The 19,179-nt window shown below is 39.7% G+C and overlaps 1 protein-coding gene across 10 annotated transcripts in view; it reads left to right on the top strand.

Annotated features, from left to right (window-relative positions):
* The window catches only part of TENM4 (teneurin transmembrane protein 4), a 1,217,405-nt gene that overhangs the window by 1,173,211 nt on the left and 25,015 nt on the right, over nucleotides 1-19,179 (top strand). For 7 of the 10 annotated variants that reach the window (XM_075851380.1, XM_075851376.1, XM_075851381.1 and 4 more), the window contains 5 exons: nucleotides 1,396-1,663; nucleotides 3,283-3,426; nucleotides 4,105-4,360; nucleotides 5,879-5,899; nucleotides 16,013-16,245. In XM_075851380.1, coding sequence (XP_075707495.1) covers nucleotides 1,396-1,663; nucleotides 3,283-3,426; nucleotides 4,105-4,360; nucleotides 5,879-5,899; nucleotides 16,013-16,245 — 922 coding nt within the window. The remainder of the gene's footprint in view (nucleotides 1-1,395; nucleotides 1,664-3,282; nucleotides 3,427-4,104; nucleotides 4,361-5,878; nucleotides 5,900-16,012; nucleotides 16,246-19,179) is intronic. The other 3 variants (XM_075851385.1, XM_075851378.1, XM_075851383.1) reach the window with 1 other exon arrangement.

Raw genomic sequence — 19,179 nt, 5'->3', positions numbered from 1 at the left:
GGTGCCCCCTCCTCCACGAAGCTTCCCTCCTCCACGAAGCTTCCCTCCGCCACGACGCTCCCTCCGCCACGACGCTCCCTCCGCCACGACGCTCCCCCCTCAACCACGACGCTCCCCCCTCAGCCACGACGCTCCCCCCTCAGCCACGACGCTCCCCCCTCAGCCACGACGCTCCCCCTTCCTCCACGACGCTCCCCCTTCCTCCACGACGCCCCTTCCTCCACGACGCCCCTTCCTCGACGACGCCCCCTGCTCCACGACGCCCCTTCCTCCACGCTTCACCGTTGGGATGAGGTTTTTGTGTGCCGTCTTCTTTTACCTCCAAACGTAGAATTGTGCATTTGTGCTAAAAAGTTCCACTTTTGTCTCATCCGTCCATGGAACATTTTCCTAGAAGTTTTGTGGAACGTCCAGGTCGTCTCAGGCAAAAATGTGTTTTTTGAAAAGCGACGGTTCCTTCGTGGTGTCCTCCCATGAATGTCATTCTTCTTCAGTGTTTTTCTAATAGCGGACAGATTAGCAGAGGTTTTTGCTGCTTTTCTAACAGGACGCCCACTCCGAGGGAGAGAAGCAACAGTCCTGAATCTTCTTCATTTGTAGACAGTTTGTCTAACCCTTGATTGATGTACGTCCAGGTCTTCTGCAATGCTTTTGTAGCCTTCTCCAACTTCATGGGTCACTATAACACCTCTTCTGAGTTCTTCTGAATGTTGTTTGCCTCGTGGCATGGTTCACACTGACCAATGTGTCTTAAGAAGAACAGGTACTTTAGTAACCAGGTTTTGTGTGCCTCTATTCAATGTGCGAAGCACCTGTGAAACCCACACTTGAAATCTCACCCCCTTTATTGAAACCCCTTTTGACATTTCGCTCTTGGAGAAGTCATCATCAGAGGTTCACTTACTTTCTCTCCCTCCACTGTGGATGTTTTTACTCAATGTGCTCAATAAAAGACATGACCAGTACAACAGTTTGTGTGTTATTAGATTAGTTACATTGTGTTTGTCTATAATTGTGATATAGGTAACAACCAGACCTCATTATATTAGTAATCAATGCAGACATCCAGGTCATTCCAAAGGGTTCACTTACTTATTCTTGCAACTGTAGCTAGATTAATCATATGCCTAGAGGGTCGTCTGGGAGTCACCCAGCTTTCTAATAATCCCGAATATCATATAAATCTGCATTGTTATTCAGTAACATCTTTTCCCCCAGTTCCCGTTTTCCTAAAGCTTTGCCTGTGTCAGTCTTCACTGTAGTTCTGGCATTCTATTCATTAACCAGGAATATTAGGATGAGCAAGACTGTAGGTTCGTCCTAGGTAGGATTACATTTTAGACTGAGCTGTAGTGCATTATGGACAATTATCATTTTTTTTTTTTTTTTCTTTAGGCCCTACAAGAAGAAATTGAAATCCCCGGAAGCAAAATCAAGCTGAACTATTTGAGCACAAGGAACGCTGGTTACAAGTCCATCCTTAGGATCAGCATGACTCACCCCACCATCCCATTCAACCTCATGAAAGTCCACCTGATGGTCGCCGTAGAGGGTCGTCTCTTCAGAAAGTGGTTTGCGGCTGCCCCGGACCTCTCCTACTTTTTTATTTGGGACAAGACGGATGTGTACAGTCAAAAGGTCTACGGGTTGTCTGAGGCTTTTGGTAAGATGTTGGAAGATACGGTTGTATTCCTAGTTTCATCTTGTCTTATACTCCATTCACATCCAAAGCTGCATTCAAAAACCTGTCCGGGTCCTGTGCTGGGCAGTCTAATTGAGCTTATAATCACTCTGTGCTTCACCAGTAAGGCAGAAAAGTATCAAAAATACTGATTGGGAAGATTAAATCCTATGACCGCACAACCCATTCTCCTGCTAAGGTTTGGCTGTATAATGGATTTCTTGTACCTCTTGGCAATAAACGTGGCTGAAATGGTCAAACCTACCAATTGGGAAGGGATGCACATACATTTAAGCACATTGACAATGTTGTTAGGGCACCTGCTCAAAAAATTACTGTCTGTTTCCAAGAATGACCTACATTCTAAATGCAGCTCTGGATGTGACTGGAGCATAAGACATAATATAAGTGAAAACCAGTACAAATTTTGCAAAATTACTGAACATTATCTTTAAGATTGAAATAAAGAAATATTGTAAAAGTCAAAGTCCGCACCAGGAAATCAACAGAAAACAAAATGATGTCCTGATGTCGTCATTATTGAATCAGTCGGACCCTTTAGGAGTTTTAGGGATTCCCGCTAGTCGTGGGAAAATTGCGGCATTCTTGTGAGTCGCACTGCAAATTCAATGTTTAGCTATGAAAAAAAAAAAAGTTGTGAGTAACCTAGCGAATATTGGATACGATATGATATGGTATCTGCTTTCTGTCAGTGAATAGAGTCATTCCTGATGACATTCAGAGACTTAAAACACATCTTGGTCATGTTGGCTGAAAGAGGTCCAGGACTTTTTACCGTATTTAAGAGCTCTCCCTTGTAACATTGTGTAGCTGTGTCCTCAACACGTATTCAGAAAAGGAAGAACAGGGGACAGAGGATTGCCTACACTGATACAGAGTTGGGCTCTGTTCACATCTGCGTTGGGGTCCCGTTCTGACGTTCCGTCTGAGCTTTCCATCAGAACAGGACCCTGAACAGACACAAACTGACACCGACTGAAACCAGAGGTTGATTTCAATGGTGACTGATCCGGTGCCCATGGTTTCCGTTTGTCTTTGTTGTGCACCGGACCTGTCGTTTTGCCGGAAGCAATAGCGTAGTCGATGATGGTGATGGAAACGGAAACCTCTGGTTTCCGTTTGTGTCTGTTCAGGGTCGCGTTCTGACGGAAAGCTCAGACGGAACGGGACCCCAACGCGGATGTGAACGAAGCCTAACAACCTCATCTGTATGCGCAGGGCCAGGCCAGGATGCGGGAATTGACTAATTTCAATGTTTTTGCTTGCTGTTCGTGAATAGAAACCTTCATTGTTTACATCCAGAGACTAATAACCCATCCTGATTATATCTAAGGCCTCATGCACACCAACGTGTTTTTGCATCCGCAATTCATCCGCAAAAATGCGGATGAATTGCGGACCCATTCATTTCTATGTGCATTTCCGCTGTCCGTGCATTGACCGGGAGCCCACAAGAAAATAGGACAAGTCATTATACGGGCCGGATTTGCGGTCCGGGCTGATTGAATGCCCTTTTCTCTCTAATTGGAGTCATCGGCCGTTGCTCCCGTCCTATTCAGGTCTCTGTCTCTCATTCGCAGTGTCTGTAGGATATGAGTATGAATCCTGCCCCGATCTCATTCTGTGGGAGAAGAGGACCGCCATTTTACAGGGTTACGAGATCGAGGCGTCCAAGCTCGGGGGATGGTCTCTGGACAAACATCACGCGCTCAATATACAAACCGGTGAGTGATTTGACATTTTCAGGTGACTTGAAAATATTTGCATAAAGTTTTCTGATAAAGTTGTGTGGGGAAAAAGAAGACGATTGGATTCTGGACCATTGGAATTCTGGATTTCCAGACTATCGGAATTCCTGATTGGGAATGGCATCAGTACTGCAATCCTTTTGCATGTAATTCTATGGCACTGAGAATCCTAATACTTTCTATACCTTAACAGAGCACTATAGTATTTCTTCCTTAAAGGGACAGTACACCTAAAATCTACAGCTTATAAAAGTTCAGCAGCTTTATAACAGGCGGCGTCTGATATCTGTGACACCTATAGATATATATGTCTCTGGAGGTTTTTTAAACTGGAGATATGTGACATAAAATAGAGATCAAGGTGGGGGCGGGGATTTTCTGCGCTTCCTGTCCCTCATCCTATCAGAAAATACTACAGTCAGTGGTGGCTGATAACATGGAACAATAGATTATATTCAACTGCACAGCAAATAGAAAGAATATAGACTTTAGATTTAGTGTTCCTTTAAGAGAGAGATCCTATAGTCCCTCCTCCTCATTTGCATACTACTTTCACTGGTAACCTTCTTAAAGGGAAAGTGCTTATATTTAAACTCTTTAAATATAATATTGGATTTATATAAGAGTAGTAACCGGTTGATTCTTTCACATTAGGATCAGGTATCCTGCACAAAGGCAACGGAGAGAACCAGTTTATTTCCCAGCAGCCAGCCGTGATCGGAAGCACCATGGGTAACGGGCGCCGCCGAAGCATCTCCTGTCCTAGCTGCAACGGTCTAGCGGATGGTAACAAACTCTTGGCACCAGTTGCTTTGACTTGTGGTCCGGATGGAAGTCTTTACGTTGGAGACTTCAACTACATCCGAAGAATTTTTCCCACCGGGAATGTCACCAGCACCCTGGAGCTCAGGTAATTATAGCAAATTAGAAATAGACGTTTGGCGCCAATCTATGCCAAGTCTAAGAAGTTTATAACCCACCTTCATTCTTGGCTCTTATAGATATCCTAATGCTAAATTTCCCATATAGGGTTACGAACAGAGATACTTTAAATTAAAGAGGTCATCTGCTTCCACAAGGCAACCCCTGTCCATATTAGGTCATATGGATATCATAGTGGGGACCCCCCCTCTATTATCTAAGAAAGAGCAGCTTCCACTCTGGAGGACTTGACCCGAACATGGTTGCCTATTCATTGACTGGGCATTGTGTAATACTTCATTTCGTCTGTAGTGGCCGCTGCAGGTAAAGTGTAAAGCCAGCCACAACTTACCCCAATATCGGGGATTGGGGATATTATTTTAAAAAACAGGTGTCCTGCTGAGATGACACATTTTACAGAGGGGGTCCCCCATCTTTGCTATTTTAATTTGATTACCCAGCATCTCCATTTAACTTATTTGTGGTAATCTCTGGTGTTGCCCTGGCCATCATCCTCTGGATCATGACCACCAAGAGTCCCATCATGGATGATCTGCCATAACTTCTGTATAAATAAATACTCCTTTGCTATGTATTACAGATTTCCAGCACACAAAATGAACCAGCGCCCCCTTTTGGTCAAATTAATAGCAAAAATGTATCGCTTTTGCCTGTGGTGTAGCCTTGTGTCTTTCCCAGACGGTCACATATAAGTAAACCTATTGTATTGTCCTCAAAATCTGGACGTCCAACATTACACCACAAAAGGCCAATAAATAATAATAAAAAAATGTATTTAAGCAGGACAAAATAGCATGCCGAAACGATCAGTATAAAACCCCCTCAAAATCCACCCATAAAAAAGATAGAAGTAGATGGTGTTTCCGTAAATATCGCAAAAATAGTCAAGTCCATACAAAAAAATTGGCAAATATAGCGCTGAATATGTAAATGCAGCAGAGCTGAGTTTGTCATTTGGTCGAATTTGAAATCTGTGAATTTTCTCAGCTCAGTAAGTTAATAGGGAATGTTCACACGGGCTATTTGAGGCCGTAAACGGACCGAAAAACTGCTCAGAAATTGGAAGCAGAACGCCTCCAAATATCTGCCCATTGATTTCAATGGGAAAAACAGAGTTCTGTTCCTACGGGACGCCGGCGAAAAAGAAGTGCATGTCACTACTTGGGCCGTATTTGGAGCCGTTTTTCATTGACTCTATAGAAATACATTTCAAAAAACGGCCGTGAAAAACGCGAGTTTGCTTAAAAAACGTCTGAAAATCAGGAGCTGTTTTCCCTTCAAAACAGCTCCATATTTTCAGACGTTTTTTATTAAGTGTGTGAACATGGCCGTACGCTGCACAAAAGAAACTTGCATGACAAATTCAGCTCTGCTACATCTGTAATGTCTTGAATTCTCGTCTTTCTGACTGTTACATTAACCCCTACATTTCCTACCTCTTTTACTAACACTTCTATTTCTCTCTGCCTCTCTCGTCTTCTCTCAGAAATAAAGATTTCAGACATAGGTAAGAGCTCCTCGTCTCCCGGTACTGTCGTATTTTCAACTTTCTGTGACATTGTGTCAGTGTGTGTATGTGTGTGTGTGTATATATATATACTGTATATAGAGTATTCTTGCTACTTGCATATTGCTGTGTGCCCCAATAGGTGGCCCCTTTAATAGATTTCATTGTCTTCTTGTCCCCTATGTTCTTAAAGGGGAATTCCACCTTAATCTGTTTTCCAAAAAATTTCCTTCCACCAACTGATTCAGCCCCAACCCCACAAAGACTATCCAGAATGGGGTCATTAGTATGTCCTGGACCGCTTGCTGCTCGGAGATTGTCAGACTCTACAATGAATTTCTGGAAATTGGCAAAGATGGCACTTTAAATAGCACCATGGCCCTCCATAGTTAAAAAAAATGGGGGCAACAGAGCGCCAATGATTGCATCTTCTAACATGTCTCTATGCCAGAGGACATGTTAAAGGGGTTGTCCACTTTGGATCATTACGTTCTACTCGCCCTCATAGGGCACCCTATTGGATAGAGTAGAGAGAGCGGCCGATATTGATTTCATGTAATTCTTCAGGGGAAATAATCACTTAGCACCTGGTTCTACCTCTGTAACCGCAGGCCGTAGCTCTGAGGGGTGCCCAGGTAGCACCCGCACCCTAGGGCCCGAGAAAACAATTTTTACCACTATTCTAAATAGCGCAAAGTAGGTGCGAGACTGTTACAGATTTTGCATAGGGGCCCAGTAGCATCAAGTTAGGCCTCTGTCGCTCGGGGTCCCACCAGGTGGACCCCTAGTGATCAGCTGATCATGAAAAGGAACCTTCTATTTAAAAGGAATTGTCCAAACCAGAAAAGCCCTTTAAAAGAGGATTCTCCTCTTTGGACAATCCCTACTTGTTAGAAGGATCCCTTGACAATAAGCAGATCACGGTGTCCCCCCGGCGATCGTCTGTAATCTGTGTTTCTCTGCAGCGCCACCACAGGGGAAATGAAGTATTACACTGTACGTTTGTCTGTGTAATACAGGACAGGTCCTCCAGAGTGGTAGACGCTCTTTGTACCGCTCTCCACTCTGACCAGGAGATGAGGAATCTGAACAGAGGACTCCCTCTATTTACCCAGAATTCCCTAATAGGGTGTATAAAAATGGGTTTTCTAAACTGGACGACCCCTTTAAAATGTAACGCCGCTTGGGTGCTTGGCCTCTGAAATCCTTTGTATAACCTGTCATAGGCTCTGCTTCCTGTTACTACAGATGCATCTATGAACCAGCGCCCCCTACCGGCCGGATTAATGGCAAAAATTATCCATTCTGGCTTTTATCTAAGAATCTTGTTCCTTTCCCACAAATAATAGTTGTAGAAAACATGCGCTATTTAATCGCCAGTCATTTTTCAGCATAATGTGCCATTAAATGGGAATCTAATGGTTTCGCTGAGATTGAAGCTGGCGCCGTTAATCAGTGACAGACATTCATCTTGGCGTGGCTGGTGTTCCTACTAGCTTGGCGTTCTGCATGCCGTCATGCATGGAGAAGATGGATAGGCGGAATATGTCACCCGGACTCCTCGTTGCTGAAGTCCTCACTTCCAGACGAAGGCTGCTTGGCTAATTGCCTGGCTCGTCTTGATACGTACTGTACGGCGTGATTGATGGCGGCTCCGCTACTTGTTTTTCCGGCAATGAGCTGAGATATTAAACCCTTTACGGCGTCGTGTCTTTCATGGTTAATTAGCTCCGGCGCAGTTTATTCAGGGAGTCATTTCTGATATAATATTTCCTGCTCGTTCGTCCGTGAGACTCCACCAATCATGATTAGAGGAGCGGACAGGACGCCATTGTTCTCCTCCAGGTTAATTAGTAAATTTGTATTAAAAGGAATTCGTCAAATATTGTTAAGAATAGTGAAGGAAATGTCCGCTCTCCGTTCTATTCCTCACCGTTTTCAAGATTTCTGCTTGCTGTCAGTAATGGAAAACATTCTTTGGTAACATTCACAGACTGAAAGCGCCATCTTGGTCTAACTCTGCTCATAAAGCTGAGGGTTTGATACAGTGTATTATTGTAGATCAGTGGTGGGCAACCCACTACATTATGGGGGTCTTAGATGCAGCACTAGACACCCTTTCAAGGCTCACATCACAATTAATATTGCAACTCCATGCCCCCATTAAATGGCGCAGGTTAATAACCCAAAGAAATGGTTCAGTGTAATACCCCAGAGAAACGGCGCAGCCTAAAAACCCCAGAGAAACGGCGCAGCCTAAAAACCCCAGAGAAACGGCGCCGCCTAACACCCCATTGAAACGGCGCCGCCTAACACCCCATTGAAACGGCGCCGCCTAAAAACCCCCAAGAAACGGCGCTGCCTAACACCCCATTGAAACGGCGCCGCCTAATACCCCAGAGTAACGGCGCCACCTAATACCCCAGAGAAACGGCGCCGCCTGATACCCCAGAGAGAGGGCGCCGCCTGATACCCCAGAGAGAGGGCGCCGCCTGATACCCCAGAGAGAGGGCGCCGCCTGATACCCCAGAGAGAGGGCGCCGCCTGATACCCCAGAGAGAGGGCGCCGCCTGATACCCCAGAGAGAGGGCGCCGCCTGATACCCCAGAGAGAGGGCGCCGCCTGATAACCCAGAGAGAGGGCGCCGCCTGACACCCCAGAGAATTTGCATCATTTAATGACCTCCTAGAAACGGCTCAGCCCCCTGCCCTCCTCCACTGAGTTCTCACCACTGCTTGACCTGGGCAAGAAGCAACTTCACCGTGTGCTGCTGCCCCCTCTGACTGCATTAATTGTGTCTCCTCTAAAACAGAAGAATTATAACTATTGAAGCTTGTTAGATGGCGTACTCGGCAGAACATGGCTGGGGGCACAGTGGGGTCATCTGCAGGCGCATTCTGTCCGCGGGCCACCTATTGCAAACTGCTGGTGTCGAAAATTATTTTTATCCTGTCCTAGATTCCAGGCTGACAGCCCTTTCCCATGCCTTCCAACATTTGCATCCCCATTCGTTGGATATGTTTAAACCCGATCCCTGGGAATGGCCGTAAAATAACCAGGGAACACCCACTTATATGCAAATTTTTACTAGCTCCACCCACTTTGACCCATTTGCAAGACAATCCCATAATGCTTAACTACAAAGACACCATCAGCTGTGTGAGCAGGACTAGGTCAACATGAGTTTTCAGATACTGACACAATCCTCATTCTCCTGTATAGTCCGAGACTCTGTCCGCAGAGGTTCGGGTTCAATACAGCGTCGTGTCCCATATAATTAGGGCGTAAGTGGGGATTCTCGTCACCGGGGGTGACCTCTTCTGATTTATTACTACGACACACCATGGGGGTATGCAAGACTCCGTTTTAAAGGTACGGAACCAATTTTGCGCAACTTACTTTTGCTCATAACTATTTGCGTTAAGCAAGTAAATGAGGCCAATGTTATACGTTTTAACAAAGGCGGAACCTGAGATTTTATCTCCTTCCCACCCCCCACTCTATTTTCTGGTTGATTCTCCCCCCTGCTTTCCATTGAAGGACTGTAGGCAGGATTATCAGGGTTAATTATGGAGCACAGGGGTGGGGGGGGGGATATTCAGAGCACTGAGCAGCACCAATTTGCCCCCTAATGGAGCGCAGCAAATGGGCGATGTAAATGAGCCGGATCCCAAGCTTTTCAGCGGAACAAAATCTATGTAGTCTGTAACAGACGGCTGAATGATCCGATCACATACAGGAAATATACTGACGATCGTTCTATGTAATGTGTCGAGGAAAGGCAACTTCTACTGTATATAAAATAATCAAATATACTGGAAACTTATTATAAGGAAGAGCAAGATGTTAACTCTACTGCAATGTTATATCACAATCATGGAGGAAATAGAATTGTAAAAGCTGTTTTTTTACTTATTTGTTGCAGTTATATTCTTGTATATAGGGGGCAGTATTATAGTAGTTATATTCTTGTATATAGGGGGCAGTATTATAGTAGTTATATTCTTGTATATAGGGGCAGTATTATAGTAGTTATATTCTTGTATATAGGGGCGGTATTATAGTAGTTATATTCTTGTATATAGGGGCAGTATTATAGTAGTTATATTCTTGTATATAGGAGCAGTATTATAATAGTTATATTCTTGTACATAGGGGTCAGTATTATAGTAGTTATATTCTTGTATATAGGGGGCAGTATTATAGTAGTTATATTCTTGTACATAGGGGCAGTATTATAGTAGTTATATTCTTGTATATAGAGGGCAGTATTATAGTAGTTATATTCTTGTATATAGGGGCAGTATTATAGTAGTTATATTCTTGTATATAGGGGCAGTATTATAGTAGTTATATTCTTGTATATAGGGGGCAGTATTATAGTAGTTATATTCTTGTATATAGGAGCAGTATTATAATAGTTATATTCTTATATATAGGGAGCAGTATTATAGTAGTTATATTCTTGTATATAGGGGGCAGTATTATAGTAGATATATTCTTATATATATATGAGCAGTATTATAGTAGTTATATTCTTGTATATAGGGTCAGTATTATAGTAGTTATATTATTGTATATAGGGCAGTATTATAGTAGTTATATTCTTGTATATAGGGGCAGTATTATAGTAGTTATATTCTTGTATATAGGGAGCAGTATTATAGTAGTTATATTCTTATATATATGAGCAGTATTATAGTAGTTATATTCTTGTATATAGGGGGCAGTATTATAGTAGTTATATTCTTGTATATAGGAGCAGTATTATAGTAGTTATATTCTTGTATATAGGGGGCAGTATTATAGTAGTTATATTCTTGTATATGGGGAGCAGTATTATAGTAGTTATATTCTTGTATATAGGAGCAGTATTATAGTAGTTATATTCTTGTATATAGGGGGCAGTATTATAGTAGTTATATTCTTGTATATAGGGGGCAGCATTATAGTAGTTATATTCTTGTATATAGGAGCAGTATTATAGTAGTTATATTCTTGTATATAGGGGGCAGTAGTATAGTAGTTATATTCTTGTATATAGGGGGCAGTATTATAGTAGTTATATTCTTGTATATAGGAGCAGTATTATAGTAGTTATATTCTTGTATACAGGGGGCAGTATTATAGTAGTTATATTCTTGTATATAGGGGCAGTATTATAGTAGTTATATTCTTGTATATAGGGGCAGTATTATAGTAGTTATATTCTTGTATATAGGGGCAGTGTTATAGTAGTTATATTCCTGTATATAGGGGCAGTATTACAGTAGTTATATTCTTGTATATAGGAGCAGTATTATAGTAGTTATATTCTTGTATATAGGGGCAGTATTATAGTAGTTATATTCTTGTATATAGGGGGCAGTATTACAGTAGTTATATTCTTGTATATAGGAGCAGTATTATAGTAGTTATATTCTTGTATATAGGAGCAGTATTATAGTAGTTATATTCTTGTACATAGGGGGCAGTATTATAGTAGTTATATTCTTGTACATAGGGGGCAGTATTATAGTAGTTATATTCTTGTACATAGGGAGCAGTATTATAGTAGTTATATTCTTGTATATAGGGGCAGTAGTATAGTAGTTATATTCTTGTATATAGGGGGCAGTAATATAGTAGTTATATTCTGATATATAGAGGGCAGTATTATAGTAGTTATATTCTTGTATATAGGAGACAGTATTATAGTAGTTATATTCTTGTATATTGGGGCAGTATTATAGTAGTTATATTCTTGTATGTAGGAGGCAGTATTATAGTAGTTATATTCTTGTACATAGGGGGCAGTATTATAGTAGTTATATTCTTTTACATAGGGGGCAGTATTATAGTAGTTATATTCTTGTATATAGGAGCAGTATTATAGTAGTTATATTCTTGTATATAGGACAGTATTATAGTAGTTCTATTCTTGTATATAGGGGGCAGTATTATAGTAATTATATTGTATATAAGGAGCAGTATTATAGTAGTTATTTTCTTGTATATAGGACAGTATTATAGTAGTTATATTCTTGTATATAGGGGGCAGTATTATAGTAGTTATATTCTTGTACATAGGGGCAGTATTATAGTAGTTATATTCTTGCATATAGGGGGCAGTATTATAGTAGTTATATTCTTGTATATAGGGGCAGTATTATAGTAGTTACATTCTTGTATATAGGGGGCAGTATTATAGTAGTTATATTCTTGTATATAGGAGCAGTATTATAATAGTTATATTCTTATATATAGGGAGCAGTATTATAGTAGTTATATTCTTGTATATAGGGGGCAGTATTATAGTAGATATATTCTTATATATATATGAGCAGTATTATAGTAGTTATATTCTTCTATATAGGGACAGTATTATAGTAGTTATATTCTTGTATATAGGGTCAGTATTATAGTAGTTATATTATTGTATATAGGGCAGTATTATAGTAGTTATATTCTTGTATATAGGGGCAGTATTATAGTAGTTATATTCTTGTATATAGGGAGCAGTATTATAGTAGTTATATTCTTATATATATGAGCAGTATTATAGTAGTTATATTCTTGTATATAGGGGGCAGTATTATAGTAGTTATATTCTTGTATATAGGAGCAGTATTATAGTAGTTATATTCTTGTATATAGGGGGCAGTATTATAGTAGTTATATTCTTGTATATGGGGAGCAGTATTATAGTAGTTATATTCTTGTATATAGGAGCAGTATTATAGTAGTTATATTCTTGTATATAGGGGGCAGTATTATAGTAGTTATATTCTTGTATATAGGGGGCAGCATTATAGTAGTTATATTCTTGTATATAGGAGCAGTATTATAGTAGTTATATTCTTGTATATAGGGGGCAGTAGTATAGTAGTTATATTCTTGTATATAGGGGGCAGTATTATAGTAGTTATATTCTTGTATATAGGAGCAGTATTATAGTAGTTATATTCTTGTATACAGCGGGCAGTATTATAGTAGTTATATTCTTGTATATAGGGGCAGTATTATAGTAGTTATATTCTTGTATATAGGGGCAGTATTATAGTAGTTATATTCTTGTATATAGGGGCAGTGTTATAGTAGTTATATTCCTGTATATAGGGGCAGTATTACAGTAGTTATATTCTTGTATATAGGAGCAGTATTATAGTAGTTATATTCTTGTATATAGGGGCAGTATTATAGTAGTTATATTCTTGTATATAGGGGGCAGTATTACAGTAGTTATATTCTTGTATATAGGAGCAGTATTATAGTAGTTATATTCTTGTATATAGGAGCAGTATTATAGTAGTTATATTCTTGTACATAGGGGGCAGTATTATAGTAGTTATATTCTTGTACATAGGGGGCAGTATTATAGTAGTTATATTCTTGTACATAGGGAGCAGTATTATAGTAGTTATATTCTTGTATATAGGGGCAGTAGTATAGTAGTTATATTCTTGTATATAGGGGGCAGTAATATAGTAGTTATATTCTGATATATAGAGGGCAGTATTATAGTAGTTATATTCTTGTATATAGGAGACAGTATTATAGTAGTTATATTCTTGTATATTGGGGCAGTATTATAGTAGTTATATTCTTGTATGTAGGAGGCAGTATTATAGAAGTTATATTCTTGTACATAGGGGGCAGTATTATAGTAGTTATATTCTTTTACATAGGGGGCAGTATTATAGTAGTTATATTCTTGTATATAGGAGCAGTATTATAGTAGTTATATTCTTGTATATAGGACAGTATTATAGTAGTTCTATTCTTGTATATAGGGGGCAGTATTATAGTAATTATATTGTATATAAGGAGCAGTATTATAGTAGTTATTTTCTTGTATATAGGACAGTATTATAGTAGTTATATTCTTGTATATAGGGGGCAGTATTATAGTAGTTATATTCTTGTACATAGGGGCAGTATTATAGTAGTTATATTCTTGCATATAGGGGGCAGTATTATAGTAGTTATATTCTTGTATATAGGGGCAGTATTATAGTAGTTACATTCTTGTATATAGGGGGCAGTATTATAGTAGTTATATTCTTGTATATAGAGGGCAGTATTATAGTAGTTATATTCTTGTATATAGGGGGCAGTATTATAGTAGTTATATTCTTGTATATAGGGGCAGTATTATAGTAGTTATATTCTTGTATATAGGAGCAGTATTATAGTAGTTATATTCTTGTATATAGAGGCAGTATTATAGTAGTTATATTCTTGTATATAGGTGCAGTATTATAGTAGTTATATTCTTGTATATAGGGGCAGTATTATAGTAGTTATATTCTTGTATATAGAGGCAGTATTATAGTAGTTATATTCTTGTATATAGGGGGCAGTATTATAGTAGTTATATTCTTGTATATAGGAGCAGTATTATAGTAGTTATATTCTTGTGTATAGGAGTCAGTATTATAGTACATATATTCTTGTATATAGAGGGCAGTATTATAGTAGTTATATTCTTGTATATAGAGGGCAGTATTATAGTAGTTATATTCTTGTATATAGGAGGCAGTATTATAGTAGTTATATTCTTGTATATAGGGGGCAGTATTATAGTAGTTATATTCTTGTATATAGGGGCAGTATTATAGTAGTTATATTCTTGTATATAGGAGCAGTATTATAGTAGTTATATTCTTGTATATAGGGGGCAGTATTATAGTAGTTATATTCTTGTATATAGGGGCAGTATTATAGTAGTTATATTCTTGTATATAGGACAGTATTATAGTAGTTATATTCTTGTATATAGGGGGCAGTATTATAGTAGTTATATTCTTGTATATAGGGGCAGTATTATGGTAGTTATATTCTTGTATATAGGGAGCAGTATTATAGTAGTTATATTCTTGTATATAGGGGCAGTATTATAGTAGTTATATTCTTGTATATAGGGGCAGTATTATAGTAGTTATATTCTTGTATATAGGGGGCAGTATTATTGTAGTTATATTCTTGTATATAGGGGGCAGTATTATAGTAGTTATATTCTTGTATATAGGGGCAGTATTATAGTAGTTATATTCTTGTATATAGAGGCAGTATTATAGTAGTTATATTCTTGTATATAGGGGGCAGTATTATAGTAGTTATATTCTTGTATATAGGAGGCAGTATTATAGTAGTTATATTCTTGTATATAGGAGCAGTATTATAGTAGTTATATTCTTGTACATAGGGGGCAGTATTATAGTACATATATTCTTGTATATAGGGGCAGTATTATAGTAGTTATATTCTTGTATATAGGGGGCAGTATTATAGTAGTTATATTCTTGTATATAGGGGGCAGTATTATAGTAGTTATATTCATGTATATAGGGGGCAGTATTATAGTAGTTATATTCTTGTATATAGGGAACAGTATTATAGTAGTTATATTCTTGTATATAGGGGGCAGTATTATAGTAGTTATATTCTTGTATATAGGCGGCAGTATTATAGTAGTTATATTCTTGTATATAGGGGGCAGTATTATAGTAGTTATATTCTTGTATATAGGGTGCAGTAATATAGTAGTTATATTCTTGTACGTAGGGGCAGTATTCACTTCCCTTCCATCTGCGAAGTACTATGAACAGCAGGTGGTGACAATGAGCACAGGGGAACTCTCCTTCCAGGGAGAAGAGATAGAAAAGTTCTAGTGAATAATTAGGTTCTCCAGTGTTAATTGTACTCTTCAAGAGTTTGAAGCCAACAATATTAAAAAGTCTTGGCTTAAAATGGAGAATTAAAGAGTCCCCAGGAAGAGGAAAGTTTATGGTTTCAACCTTTGTTAAGCTGAGGCCTTCAGATTTAACATGTTGATGTGTTTAGGAATTTCTTTAAGTAGTGTTGTGGGATGCATCAGCCGGGCCTGAGATGGTTGTTCTGGTGACTGCTTCATATTGTGCAATTGAATGTGGTTTCCGGTTTAGTCTCACGTGGACTTTTACAATAATTACATTTTTTCAGGTGTTTTACCCTTCAATGTCTTTTTCACTATTATGAATGTTGTTGATGGATAATCACAGTTGTCATTCTGCCTTGTTGACCTTGTATCTTCCTTGACGTTTCCGGACCATTAATATGACCATCTTCCTTTTTTCCCTCCATTAATTCCAGCCACAGCCCTGCCCATAAATATTACTTAGCCACAGACCCAGTCACTGGCGTCATCCTTCTGTCCGACACCAACAGCCGACGGGTCTACAAGATAAAGTCAACCACAGTTATGAAGGACGTTTTGAAGAATTCCGAAGTGGTGGCAGGAACTGGAGACCAATGTCTACCCTTTGATGACACTCGTTGTGGGGATGGTGGCAAAGCCATTGAAGCTTCTCTTAACAACCCTAGAGGTAAAAGCAACTGATGATATATTGATAATAACAAGGATCGCCATGGTGTCACACTTTAAGGTCCGTTTATTAGAAGTAGGCAGAAGAATATTGGTGGACAAAGACATGTCTTGAGTTTTCTTTCTTGATATGGGGGGATGATGGCTTGTCTATATTCCTTGACGCAATTCATGGATTATTCTTAGGAGAATTGAGTTTGTCTTTGTATTGGTCTTGACCTCTCAACCTGGTAAGAAGAGTGTGTGTTTTTCCTTAAATTTTTTATTACGGGGAATTTCCACCATCCACGTCTACAGTTGTTTCTATGATTTCTGTTGATATGACATTTTACTTCATCTTATTTGCTCAACCTTTGATTTACTTATGTTCGTTCATGCAAAAGGCCACCGGACTGCAGATCACTAGACCAACATCTGGACAGATTTCTTTATGTGTTGGTTTTCCATAATCATCGATTGACTTCCTAGGTTTAGATGCTCCTTTGGAGATATGTGAACCATGTTTTTATGGAGATTGTCACTCCCATTGATTAATGGGACCAGAGACACCACCATCACTTCCCATCTCGGCAACCAAATAGATAAAGATGGTGGCCAGGCCCAAACCTGGACCAAAGTTTTTTCAGTTGTTATTAATGCTTTGGTTAAGTTGGCCGTAGGTGGACTTTTTGTCTTCCTTTAACGGCAGGGAGTGTTGCACAAACCTAATAACATTAAGTTTCACAAACTTAAAGGGATTGTTCAGCTTAGAACACCCATTTTCTAGGGAATTCTGAGGTAATAGAGGCGGGTCCTCATTTCAGGATCCTCATTTCTTGGTCAGAGTGGAGAGCGGATATAAAGAGAGTCTCTCGTTCCCGAGGACCTGTCCTGTATTACACAATCAACACATTGATGTGAATGGACACTGTGTAATGCTTAATTTCCTCTGTGGTGGCGCTGCAGGGAAATTGAACACTTACTGCCAGGTTTCCTCACAGATCACAGCTGATCGCTGGAGACATTTTGTGATCTATTTATTGCCTAATAGCGATTTGTCCAAAGCGGACAAGCCCTTTTAAGAGGCCTACAGAAGGACCAATGGATTTCGAGCATAGCTAGTCAATTATGCCCCTCCCTCTGTGAGCTATTACAGCCATTCAGCATAGACAAAAAGGGTCATATGACACTTCCCTGAAACTCTGTCTCCTTAGAAAATAAGAGGAGCCTTTAGTCGAAGTCTGGGGTGGGGGCTAATTTCTTCTGCCCCCTATATTGGCTATCTGGGGCATTTAGTAGATAACCATTGGTTCAGCTCTGCTAGAGCATTGTACAGATACCCTCATTTAAAGGGAGTCTTATCTGAAGATCAGTTCGTCACTTGCCCCCTACCTGAAGAAGGAACTCAGCACGATTCTACGAAATTTTCCAAAAATGCTCTCATTTATATGGCATAAGATATGGACTGGAGCCAGGAGGATTTATTTCACTAGTTTTAGACCCTTTCTTCCCATTTTCAACAAAATACCAGGAGGCCCAGATTAGCATACAAAAAAGATATGCTTAACGCACCATAAACCGAAAAAAAAAGAACTCACGGCAAAGCTGCCTTCAATCAATCCCAAACCACAAGTGACTTTTAAATCAAGCCATATGAAACCTCAGCTTCATTCTCATAATTTAATTGTAATCCTCGTCCACGGTGAAATGTCTCCACCATATGTAGAATTACACGTTTTGAATTTTTATTTCCAAAGGGAATCATTTTCAGGAAAAGTTATCCGCAAGTCTTTGTCATCGCAATGAACCATGAAGCAGACCCGAAGCCTAAGTTTTGTGGATTAAGGAACTTGATATTACCCGACCCTGTTCTGTGTCACTCATCATCCAGTGCGGGGCAATTAATAGACCACTGGCCCTTGTAAATTTATAAATCTAATTATCACATTATTTAAAGGGCCGGACTGAAGGCAAATGGGTCTCCTAATGCGTTCTAAAGCTGTTAGTGGTAAAGTGACGTGGGGAGGGTTTTGTACTTTTTACAGCCGGAATCGGTAAATCCTTTTCCATCCACATAACATCTGCTTTGTAGGATCGCAAACTAGGGGACCGATGGATTAAACATTGTGCAGGTCTATCAGATGCATGAACCGTTTAAGGGATTGTAGGATAGTTTCTAATTGTGTACCATAAGCGGAGACGTCCGTAAATGAGGCCTAAGACGTCTCCATTGATCTCCAACCTCATCTTATACTCTTAAAGTGAACCCGTTCCCTGAGATTTCTACTCGAAGCTTGCTCCGGTCTTCCAAAAACAGGTCCACCTCTGTCTATATGTTGTGTAGGTGACTGCAGCTCAGCCCTATTGATAGAAATGCAACTGCAATACCAAGGACTAACTTTCGATACGCCACCTATAGGAATGCAATTGTGCTGAACTGCGGAAGTGATGACCGAAACGTTAACTTTTTTTGTAATTTTTTTTTTTTAAATAAACACTTGCGATTCTAATAACCAATAGACTAGTATAAGAAAACTTACTTTATACTGCAAAATACTATAACCAAAGTAGTAAAGCAATAATGACCGAAAACTTTAAAGGGGTTTGCCCATCTTGGACATTTATGGCACACCCACAGGATACGCCATAAACGTCTGATACATGCGGGTCCCAGCTCAGGGACATGCGCCCATCGCTAAACGGGGGCCCCTAAACCCCCACTGCTTTCTAGCCACCTCCTGATTAGATGGTCAGGAGTTACGAAAACCGCAAAGCTCGCTGATCTACGCTGTTTCCATAATTCCCGTAGAAGTGGGTGGTCGTTACGGAAGCAGCGTAGCTGCCGTGTTCGGTGTCCACTGATCTCCACTCCAAACATTTTCTACAGACAGGGCAGAAACCACGGCATCGCTCTTTTTATTTTCAGTCTGTTCCTTTCAGGACGCCCAGCACACAC

Source organism: Rhinoderma darwinii, chromosome 2, assembly GCF_050947455.1.
Source record: "Rhinoderma darwinii isolate aRhiDar2 chromosome 2, aRhiDar2.hap1, whole genome shotgun sequence".
Lineage (NCBI taxonomy): Eukaryota > Metazoa > Chordata > Amphibia > Anura > Rhinodermatidae > Rhinoderma > Rhinoderma darwinii.
Note: the sequence above shows the minus strand (reverse complement) of the source record. Positions and strands in the feature narration are given on the sequence as shown.